This window comes from Emys orbicularis, chromosome 12 (genome assembly GCF_028017835.1).
Source record: "Emys orbicularis isolate rEmyOrb1 chromosome 12, rEmyOrb1.hap1, whole genome shotgun sequence".
NCBI classification, from domain to species: domain Eukaryota; kingdom Metazoa; phylum Chordata; order Testudines; family Emydidae; genus Emys; species Emys orbicularis.
The window spans coordinates 28,351,658-28,363,903 of NC_088694.1; the positions used below are offsets into that span (position 1 = coordinate 28,351,658).

The following is a 12,246-nucleotide window of genomic DNA, read 5'->3' on the forward strand; positions in this document are numbered from 1 at the left end:
CAGTCATTTTTTATTGCAGGAGTTGCATTCTCTTCTTGTCTGAAGAAACAGGGTGATGGTACAGATAGGAACACATTACTGACTTAGCTCTACCCTCCACAAGCTTGGGAGCAGCTAGCAGTTCTGCCATCTGTGCCTCTTTGCCTTCTTTCCATTTCGGGTTTCTGGACTTGGGTGTCAGTAACTGAGGCAACAATACTGATGTTAAGGTAACGACTTACCTTGAGGTAGGCTTGCAAATCTCCAGCAGGAAGTTTCACTGCATTTAGTGGTCAAAGCATAAATCCTAATGGAAATATTAGCGCTGTAAAATACAAGATCCTCTTACTAGCACAGAATATGCAACAAATCATGAATGTCAAAGATAATTCTTATGATAATTTACAGTAGGGTAGGCAGAGAAATATCAAGCCAAAGCTATGTGTTCAGCCTTTAAATCAGTTGCTTCTACCTCAAACACAGCAGGGCTTAGGGCCCTCTGACTGGGGTCTCAATCTGTTGTTCCAGCAAATCATTACACTAAAACAGTCAAGAGTAACTAGTTACAGGAACACTCCCAACCATTTTGCTCAGCTAACATTGGAGTTTGTATGATAAATGACCTGACTCTGCATCTGTCACAATACTGGCCATAGCTACAATTATGGATTCAAAGATAAACTGATGCCAAAGAGTCTGTTTATTCCTCTATCACGCAGGAGCAGAAACCAAATTTAATGTAAATTACATTTCTTTAAATCTAAGAAAAATAGATAATTGACGACACTAGCCGAGAATGAAAATTAAACAAGATATTTAATACAGTGCAAACCATAGTTTCTTAATTAAAATAGATGTGTGCATGTATCTGAATGGGTTATCAGTTATCACAAATAGCAATGAACACTGCACTGCTACATAGAAAAAATGTACAGCTGGATTTTAAGTGTAAATCTCCCTTACTTCCAAGGTAGTGTTTATCAATTTCAAATCAGTTTCACTAATTAAAAATGCGAACGGCGACTAGGTCAGTGCAGTGATAGAAGGTGATCACACAGTCAAAGGAAATAAATACAGAGTGCAAAGAACTAAAAACCTAACGCATTCTTATACCTAAACATGAGAAGCCGATGGTGGCTTATGACTTTTCCTTTTTAAATGCCTTACAAGACTTCTAGACACACTTTCAACTGACTTAAAATTACAGGCTGCATTTCAGGTCATTTAGCTTCAATACGCCCCAAACTCTAGAAGATGAAGATCCAGCAGTGGCATTAGCATAGTCCAGAAGCTGAATGTTGGATTTTGCAAATACATTTTATTTTACAGAAATTCAACATCATCAACTGCAGGCAACTTTCCCCAACCCTCTTTGTTTCCTTTGCGCAGACCATGCTATGCAGAGTACAGCAATGCAGTGCCCACTGCTTTGGGTTAAGATTAAAGAGAGAAAGACATTTTGCTTAATGTTTTGTCCCCAACACACTACACGTGCACCTATAACAGGTGGCCAAAGTCTGTTTTGTTTTTCCAAATGGTTGCTGCTGTAGTTAAATGTTTCCAGCCCAAGCTTCCAACTCTTTCATGTCATCGTCATCCTCCTCTTCTTTCTTCTTGGCTGTAGCATAAAGAGAGTGTGAAGAGTTAGGAGCGGATACCTTGATGTAACCCCATAATGTCCTGCTTCACCTGGACAGGTGGCTCTGCACTGCACAAGGCACTAGGTCCCACAGAAGAGCAAATATGCCACATGTGGTTTTCAGTTACAAGACTTATGTGCCATTTTAAAAGCCAGCCAGGGTTAAACTTCCCGAGGCCATATTTCAAAAAGAGAAAAGAAAATGGTTTGTGAGAAGAATGCAAATATGCATTTTAATCAGAGTGGTACACAAGCATTGCCAATATTTGTCACAGTCACCAAATCTCAAAACATGGGAAGATGTAGACCTGTTTATTTTAGGAGCTCCTTTGGAGCCATGTAAAGTTTATTTAGCTAAGCAGTAGCCAGTTGGCAATGGATGCCAATACCTTTTGGTTTCTTGTTGTTCAGCATACTTAAACCAACCACTATGGATTTGGGGCTATTGGTCTTAGACTGATTTGAGTGCAGCACTAGCTGGAAGAACAGATGGAGTTGGGAGCCAGGAAATGCCAAGTCCTAGCCTAGGACAGATTTCCTGTGCTGTTTCACCTCTGTCCCTCAGTTTACCTCTCTGAAAATGAAGGCAATAGCTACCTTACAGGAATATTGGGAAAGTTAGTTAAAAACTGTACAGTGCTTTGAAGATGCAGAACGCTAAGTACTACAAGTCTCACCGTAAAAATTTCCAAATACTACACTTTCCCCAAAGAAATTCCTAATGCAGCAAGATAATTATTTTTAATTTAAAAGATATCCAGTCTCTCCCTATAATGAATCCAGACAGTAGCTTACAGTATGATGCATGTGTGTGTGTGTGTGTGTGTGTGTGTGTGTGTGCGCGCACATGCGCAATTTGTAATACAAAGCTGGCACAAAAGGGAAATTCCTGAAGTCCAACCCTTGAAAGGGGAGGAGCCAAGGGATGGTAAGTCTGTTTCAAGGTCTCTCTTCTTTGGCAGGGCCCCCCAGATTAAACAGCGTTGGAAGAGTAGAAATCAGGATAAATAAAAACTGATTTTTAAAAATATCAAATTGAGTTTTGTATTTAAATACATATTTTCTTTTAAAAATAAGCCTGTAAAAATTAAATGTGAAATTATGACAAAGTATGCTGAGCCTTACACTTATTATAATCTACTTAAAATCATTTAAATAAAAAATATGCTGCATCAGTCAGCATTCACATTTTAATGAATTAAGGGTGATGCTTTTTTTATTATATACAGAATTGGGGGAAACATCATTCATTTTTAAGCTCAACTGAAGCTTTATAAATATGGCACAATGTCTTACATTGCATTAACTATCTGTATTATTTTCAGTTTTGATAATGGAGCAAATGCTGGTATTTAAATTTATCAGATGTCAGTGCTTTTAGTTTCTGTTGTGCAGAAAAGTTTTTACCTTAATTACTTTTGGTTTCAGGTTAGCTAGGAGGTGCAAAGAAAATATTTTCTTCATTTGGGCTAGTTCATTCAAAGTTGAGAAGCCAACTGAGCTGAAAAAGCAGAAAAACTTGTTTTCCTCTTTCAATCTATGAACCACCACCAGGCGGGAAGAGGATTCACAGATCCTAAAGCCAGAAAGGACCATTGTGATCATCTAGTCTGACCTCCAGAATAACACAGGCCAGACAGCTTCACTGAAATAATTCCTGGAGCAGTTCTTTTAGAAAAAAATCCAATTTTGATTTAAAAATTATCAGTGATGGAAAATCCACCACGACCCTTGGCAAATTGTTCCAATGGTTAATTATCCTCACTGTTAAAAATTTATGCCTTATTTCCAGCCTGAATTTGTCCTAACTTCAACTTCCATCCATTGGATCGAATCATAACTTTCTCTCCGACTGAAGATCCCATTATTAAATATTTGTTCCCTATGTAGGTGTAGACTGTAATCAAGTTACCCTTAACCTTCTCTCTGTTAAACTAAATAGGTTGAGTTCTTTAAGTCTATCACCATATGGCATGTTTTCTAATCCTTTAATCATTCTTGTGGCTCTTCTCTGAGCCCTCTCCAATTTAACAACATCTTTCCTGAATTGTGGGAAGCAGAACTAGACAATGTTCCAGCAGCAGTCGCACCAGTGCCAAATATACAGGTCAAATAACCTCAAATAGAAGTAGAGAGATTCCCGTCTTTATGCATTCCTAGATCACATTGCCTCTTTTGGCCGGAGTGTCCCATTGGGAGCTCATGTTCAGCTGATAATCCAACATGACTCCCCAGTCTTCTTCAGAGTCACTGCTTCCCAGGATAGAGTCCCCCATTCTGTAAGTATGGCCTGCACTCTTTGTTTTGGGATGTATACATTTATATTTAGTGTATTAAAACACATATTGTTTGATTGCGCCCAGTTCGCCAAGTGATCCAGATCACTCTGTATTAGTGACCTGTCCTCCTCAATATTTACCACTCTCCCAATTTTAGTATCATCTGCCAACTTTATCAGTGAGGGCCAAGGACTGATCCCTACAGCATCCCAGGACAGGGGTGAGAGGCAGACTCAAAGACCTGCAAGCATGGTTCAATCAGAGCATTGAGACCAACTTGTAAGACTAAATTCCAAGGGCTATTTCTCACTCAAGTCTCCCTTGCTTTTACCTCTGTGTTTGGTCTTGTCAGGATTGCTTCCCATTAAATCAGCTGCCATTAGTACAAGACTCCCAGCTTGCATTTCATTTCTTTCTCCTACATCTCCATTCTACCTTGAACCTTGTTTTTTAAGGTATTATAGGATAAACTGGAAGTGCAGGAATACATGCTAACTGCTCCTGTTACAGCTATTCATTTTCATAGATCTAATGAAAGGAGATGAAGGATCCCTTGAGAATAATACATCATGTGATTCATGAAGCAATTCCATATTAACTCTACAAGCTGCTTGTAGCCAGAAAATTCAAATCCTTATTAACAGCTGCTGATTTGATGCACGCACATGTTAATGAACCAAGCTGGCTTTGGCAAAGGCAGACAATTACCTGGCTTTGACGGTATTGCTATTGAGGGCACATTTGGTAGTGGTACTGTCTCGGGACCACTGATCTCCAGCAGGTTTTTGTCTAATTCTTCCTGTTCTAGTTCCTCCAATTCTGCCATCAGTTCATCCTAGTATTGTAAAGGGAAAAAGAATGATTCAGATCACACTTGCCACTAAGTAGCACAAACACAGACAGACTCAGCTAGGTACATTATCACTGGGGATGGCCTAAATGACCCCAGCACATGACCCTCAAACTGTGAGGGCAGGGTCTGAATCTCAACCCCGATCTGAATTTATGGTTTCACTTTCTGATGGGCACAGAATTCTCTGATCCAAAAGTCTCCAAAACGTTGGGGGTTTGAAGTCCCATCCAAGTTTTGTAGCTGCCATGCGCACAATTTTCTGAGGTGGAAGAGACCATTTGCTAGGAGAAATTTTACATCCTAGAACTTGCACTGTTGTCTGAATGCATGCAGAACTCAGATCACCAAGAGATGGGTTTTAATTTAAAACAGTGCAACTCTTGAGCTGTTTTACCTCATCAAAGTCTTCCCCAAATCCTACAGGCTTTGAAATAGCTGTTGAAATTTCATCTGCCAGCTCCTGCTGTTCTGCAATATCCTGCATCAATTCGTCTACTTTATCGATATCCCTGTAAAGAGAAGAGTACAATATGTTAGGTCATTAACCTGGTTTGCACTGCCCACTGACTACATTTGCTAATTCTGTGGCAATGCTAATTCCACACTGTGATGGCATTTCAGCTGTGCATGACCGCACATCTCCAGCCACTGCACCTCTCCTTCCCTCAACTGCTCCACCCTGAGCAATCTCCATTCCCTACTCCCTGCCAACATCTTTGCATTTTTACCCATTGCAGGAAGGTATGAAGCTTCTTCTAAAGCACATGCCATTTCTGCTGTGTGGATTGGGCAGGAGGAGGTGCTCATTCCCTTTCTCCCTCATTCCCAGCAGATTACCTCCCTCATGATTCTAGAAATCACCTGTTTGCTGTTCTTAAATTTTTCTTTTTGGCAGAAATTGAGTGCTGAAAGATGGACTGAGCCCTGGAGGACAAAAGCTTCCATTTACCCTCAGAAGAGATATAAACACATGGCAAGATGGACTGATCCCACAAAATCAGGTAGCCAAGATGCCCATTGGCTGGCAACTACTTTTGGTTACTACTACAGATCTAGGTCAGCTTCAACTTGTCAGGGGTGAAAGGCTCTGTTACCCTATTATCAATCCTTTAAGCCCTCAAGATCCAATTATCAGTTTGCTTTGAACTCTAATTCTTAGTGTAACTCAGATCTATTTGCTTTAGTCAAGGCTGGACAAAAAAAGTGCCTTCACAGGACACAAAATTATTATCATCAGCATCAAGTCCAGAGTTAAGGGTGAATTGAGTTTTGCACTTGAAGCTGGGATTTAACCTTTTATGTATGAAAAATACAAGATGTCCTCCCCAAAAAATTCTACTCCTTACTCTCAGAGCATAGAATGACTCCTGAAAATTTACAAGCAAATTCATTAGTTTTAATTAAATTAAAAATGGGTCCTTTAAGAAACCTGGCACCTGTTTTGTCATACTTTTGTCCCCAACGACCTTAATGGAATAATGCAGACTTTTACAACTTTCCATATACTTAATTAACTGAAATCTTGTGCATGGATTACATTTAAAAGGTTTTCTTTTTTTTAGCATTGTCATTCACACTCACACACCTATTATTCTCCATATTCAAGTTTATTCAGGGGCAGAAACTCAATACACTTCAGAGAATTCCACGAAGAACTACCCTCTTTCCAAATAGTCACTTTTCCCCATTGTTCTCAATGGGACTGAAGCAACAGACTTCCCTTAACAAAAATGGCCACTGCATCTATTCACCTACTCCTCAGTGTTCTTCTCCACCTCCTGACAGCATAGGAGGCTATCATCTTTCCTGAGGTCAGTTTACCTTCACTCCCATTGGGGGCAATGGAATGTGGTGGCATTTGGAAAAAGGGCATGTTAACTGAGGTCAGCACCTCATTGTCATTGCAAAAAATGGGGGATGCCAGCCATTTTGAAAGAGTACAATTCTTCATAAGTTTCTCTGGAGAATATTTTACACACCTAATAACATGGAGTCACTATATGGCTTAGTAAAGACTATTTAGGTGCCTTAACTATGCATTCCTATATCTGAACAGGTTTGGATTCCTTTTAAATTTAACCTTAGTTCAGAGTTTCCTGGCTTTGCAAATATTGGCTTTGTGTTAATTACAACATCTCTGTAATGTAGTTTACCCTTAGTTACTGATATGTACTCTCAACCATAACGCCATCTCAAAGGCATTTTTGTTTGCAAATTATATTGAGTAGTAGAAAAAGGAACAGACTATGCACCCCCTTTAAACAAGACTTTTAAAAAGTGTACAGGTATTAGATGGATCTGTGACCAGTACATCTCTGAAATCACTTCAGACTATTATTGACACTATACTTTAGCTAGACAAAAATTGTGTGCGTGCTATTAATGGCCTCGTACCCCAAAAAATGTTTCTGGGTTGAAAAATCCCATCTTTTGTAGCTTGATCAATAAGCGAACGCATCTAGTATTATATTTTAAACTTTTTAAAAATACTTTACTGCTTTGTCTGTAACCTCTGCAAAAATCAGTTATTTCATGCCACGATGATGCAGAGCATTTTAGCAGACTGCGTGGGACCTGGTTCTTTATTCTCTTTCTATAATTTCTGGTTTGATTTTGATAGAGTGGACATTCATTCAAGGATACAATATGAAATTTCTTACATGTTGTCATGAGCAGCTTTCATAGCTTTAGCAGCCAGGCCCATATTCTTGAGCACTTCAGTATTAGTGTTGGCATTTTCAAGGGCTTCCCTCTGGAATTCAATTGTTGATAACGTGCCATCTATCTGCGCCAGCTGCTTCTCGTACCTCTTCTTGCGTTTTAGGGCTTGAAGAGCAGCTAGACGAAACAAAAACAAAAACAGGATGTATGTGATTTGTGTCCAAAATAGCCATTCAAATGTGTACAAAATTCCATTCACAAAACAGAACAATGTTTAATTCATTCTATCGCTCATCTGCTCTTCTTTCTAGTTTAATTAAAATTGGTTACTGTTCTGTGTTCCTGTCTAAACAAATGTAATGGTAGCCAAGCCTCTGATGTCCACTTCATGTCAAAATACAGACTATAAACCAGCAATAATAACGTTAGCAGTCTAGATGCTCAGCATGGATGGTGCTACAGGGTACTGTGTTTTATAGCAAACACCATGTCTCAAAACATAAGCATGCCTATTTAAAAGTAGGATCTTCCTCCATCTTTTCCCATGGAACACACAGCAGTCCATGGTACAGTAACTGCCAAACATGGTTTTAACTATGCTGCAGGCTCAGGCAGCAACTGCAGCTAGGCAGGAGTGACTGGGAGAAAGCATTACATACAGTAGAACCTCAGAGTTATGAACACCAGAGTTGCGAACTGACCACTCAACTACATCCCTCATTTGGAACTGGAAGCACGCAATCAGGCAGTAGCAAACACAAAAAAGGCAAATACAGTAGAATACTGTGTTAAACGCAAACTACTAAAAAAATAAAGGGAAAGCAGCTTCTTTCTTCTGCATAGTAAAGTTTCAAAGCTGTATTAAGTCAATGTTCAGTTGTAAACTTTTGAAAGAACAACCATAACATTTTCTTCAGAGTTACGAACAACCTCCATTCCCGAGGTGTTCGTAACTGAGGTTCTACTGTACCTCACTTCCTGGTCTCGCTCCTGTTTGAATAAGAGCAGAGGTCAAGGAAAGCTCATCTTGTATAAACACGTTTCAAATCTCCCCTGGTGTAAGGACCCGCCCACATTGAACCTTCTAAATATGATTTTTGTAACCAATAGAGGAGCTGTCTCCGTATCTGTAACCCTGTTCAGTTTGAGTCTGCATAGCAGCTTTTCTGCTGTAAGCGTTTGTTTCTAGATCTACACAAACATGAACAGACATTGCTAAGTGCTTTCTACGAAAGTATGGGCAGATGAGCTATCCCACAATGCCTTTGCATGAAATCCATAGACACCAACACATGGGTCTGAGTACTCTGAAATGTACTGCTGTACAGAGAGCTGGGAGGAAGGACAACCAGTCAAACTGGATACACAAACCAGATCAGGGTTTTCAGTTCACACTAAGCACTCCACTCCTCCACCCCCAGTGCATGCGCACAACCAGTTACAGGAAGATAATACCACCCGACTAGATCACTAGCAAAAGTGAAACTCAACTAGCTGCTCTGTATCAATCATTCAGGATGTATGTGCATTAGAGCTGGCTGGAAAATGGAAATCCCTCCCTGTTAAAAATTACGTGTTCTAAAAAATAAAAAAATAGAATCCCAAACTGAGACAAAATGGCAAAAATGCAACATTTTCCCAGAAAGGGATTTTAGGAAAGCTCTGTTTCAGGTGAACCAACATGGAATTTTTAATTTTTCTGAGAAAGTGACGTTGACAAGAGCCTTGCAGCCCAGCAGCAGGCCAGGCAGAGTGCCTGGGCACCCGCGGAGCTGAGCTGAGCATCGGGGGGCAGAGAGTCAGGCGTTCAGCGCTGGCAGCCGCCTGTGAAGCTTTTGTCAAGAGAGACCTTCCAAGCAGGCAACTCATTTTTATTCCCTGCCCAAAACTAATTCCCTTCCCCCTCCCAAAAAAAACCACAAAAAACAAACAAACAAAAAAACAGAAGTTTTCCCCACAGCAAATTTTGCAAAGGGCAGTTTTTGTTGAAAATCATTCCAATAATAATAATAATAACTAAACAAAAACAAAAAACCAACTTATGACCAACTGTAGTGTGGATATAAAGTGCCTGTAAGTAGTTACAAATTTGATTACAGGTTGTAGTGTGAAAAGGACCTACCAAAGGACAGATTGGTTGGGTATCATCACACAAAGAAGAAAGGAACAAACATAGTAAAATATTGGGCACAACCACATAGGCATATTACTACTATACCTATCCCCTTAGATATACATTACAAAAAAAATCTACATTAGAAACAAGTGCCCCTTGCCCCTCCATGACCAAGTATTACATCTCCCTCCATCATGGTCCTTTTCTAGCTATTTCCAACCAACCAACCTGTGCTTTGGCTGACAGATACAACACAACCTCTCTGACAGAGTCATTGTTTGGATGAAACAATTAATTACCCTAAATGTTATTTCCAGCTACTTCTGTCAAAGAGATCAATAATCCAGTTCTCCAATATACAATAGACTTGGTAACTTAATAAGAACATTTATCTGCTTAAGAAATAGAATCAACTTGGACATCTACTCAGACCCTAACCTGATGATGGCAGTTCTTTGCTCCAAGATACAGCTTAACATTTGAACTCAGACCTGTGTTGCATTTCACTCCATGAATGTCCTTTTTGTTCAAGTCTCTAGCCTCAGTGAAAGTCTGATCAAAAGAGGTTTATTGGGGAAAGGTGTAGAAAATGTATAATTGAGAAGTCTCAGACATACACACACACAATATCCTGTCGAGGGCCAGTTTGTGACAGAGAACTTGTCGGTTACACATGTTCATTAGAAGTGAAGAAAAAACAGAGAATTTCCAAAATCCAGTTCTAAAACCCATCCCCTAAAAATGCTATTTCAGAATTTGCCTTTCCTGGCTGTAGTGCTGGAACTGAATTGTGGGGGAGATTCCCCTACCCCAAAATTATAGCCTTCCTGAAGAGGGACAGACTCCCTTGTCACCTTTTCTAGAATAATGACAGTTTCAAGTGACATGATAAATGAGTGGCTGCAACACAGGTGACCGTTGGGTCCTGTCTTGATGGGTAAAAGGAGTTATCCAATTGTGTTTAGTTGAAAACACACTCCTTTTTAGCCCATCAAGACAAGGCTTCTGCGTGGCTGCACACTACAGTCCTTTCGTTTTGTAACCCTCGGATTATTTTATCATTACTCTGCAACACATTACAAAACAGAAAACTAGGTACAGTTACAATTAAAGCTGCCAAGCACAAATCAAAAGTACCATTGATCACATCCATTGAAACAATCTAATCAGCCAGTATGAAAATCAAACAAAGGTCACATCGCCCATTTTGAGTCCAGCTTTGCACAATTCATGCACATACTGCTAAAACAAATATTTCTGTGACCTGCTTCCCCCCTTGACTGGTGTCCCTATTTTAGGACCAATCCAAATTCCATTGACAATAGCAATAGTCTTTCCTTTGACATGAATGGGAGTTTGACTGGGCTTTCATATAATAAAATCATCTAGTATTTGTTGGAATGATCAAATTATCTTGCTCAGAAGGAAAAGCCTGCTATTTGGATGTGCTTGTATTCAGTGGTGATGGCGCTAGAGGGAAATGTGAGAAACAAACGTAGGATATTCAGAACTGTTAATTTTGTGGAATATGTAGACTGCAAGGCCAGAGTTCTTAACAGCTGTTGTATAAACAAAAGTACGGTATTAGAGTTTATGTACAGTTCTTAGTGAAAGCTATGGGATAAATACATAAGGTTCTTTTAGACTTTGCACTTACTGGGTGTACTTTGTTACAAGGGCAGAACTCGGGCTATATGGGCACTAAACATTGAGAATGTGTTTTTAAATGGTGTATGCGGATGAACTAGGTATCAGGTACTAACCAGAATTTTCTAACCGTATCTTTCTATTTCCATTCCATTTATTTCTATGTTCTTCTCTCGCCCACCCTTCCCACCCCAGGAATGTCTGTTCAGTGTATTTCACTCTAATTGCACTTACTAATCTTAAATCGTTTGAGAATTTTTTGTTTTGTAATTTCCCTTGTTTTTTTTGTTTGTCTGGTGGTAAACCTCTGTTTTAGTAAGTCAGACTCCTGCTCATGAAAAGCTCTGTGTTATGTCTCAGGTAAGCTTTAGTTGACACTTAAGTTCTCTCCAACCCTGGTTCTCCAGTCAATCTGTAGCGTCCTGATCCGGGACAGTCCATGCCCCAGCATTAGCCCTACTTTCCCATGTTATCCCCTGACATTTTTTCTAACAGCAGGAATGTCCTTATACCCAGTAGTGGTCATGACCTTGATTTTAAATCTCACTACTCAAGTTTTCCACAGTCCCTTCCATTTTGCCTGCTGCAGGATTACGCTATGAGAAAATGGTAGAAAAGACTTCTATGTTTAAGTGATGTTGAGGTGGGAAGGAACACAAATAGGAATGTAAGAGCAAATATGTGCTGTCTTACTCATATACACATGGACCACACTTTTCAACACTTGGACAATTCAGGGTAATATTTACCCAGTCAATTAACATCTAGATGCAAAGCACTTTTTTGAAGTGAAAAGAGACATTATACAACTGGTTAAATATCATTGCACTGGCATTAAAAAAAGTGTACCAAAAAGGTCAAACAAGACACTGAAATGTCTCTAATTGAGAGGAATGCACCTTCCTGTAGTTTATTTAGAGGTTATTTAATAGCAGATACATTTCCACAACTATGCTTTAATCCAATTTAGAATTCATACCATTTACAACTGGAATCTTATTAAATTGGAGAGATTATGAGACTCTGACAGGCTAATCTGTGTCATTTCACATACATTTTCTCCTGTGAGCTC

The 12,246-nt window shown here is 39.5% G+C and overlaps 1 protein-coding gene across 1 annotated transcript in view; it reads right to left on the bottom strand.

Annotated features, from left to right (window-relative positions):
• Window positions 1-663: 663 nt before the first annotated feature.
• The window catches only part of CHMP4B (charged multivesicular body protein 4B), a 33,756-nt gene continuing 22,173 nt past the window's right edge, over window positions 664-12,246 (bottom strand). Inside the window, exons 2-5 of the mRNA XM_065414423.1 lie at window positions 7,411-7,588; window positions 5,145-5,259; window positions 4,606-4,732; window positions 664-1,597 (exon numbers count right to left, since the gene is read on the bottom strand). Coding sequence (XP_065270495.1) covers window positions 1,530-1,597; window positions 4,606-4,732; window positions 5,145-5,259; window positions 7,411-7,588 — 488 coding nt within the window. The 3' untranslated portion in view covers window positions 664-1,529. The remainder of the gene's footprint in view (window positions 1,598-4,605; window positions 4,733-5,144; window positions 5,260-7,410; window positions 7,589-12,246) is intronic.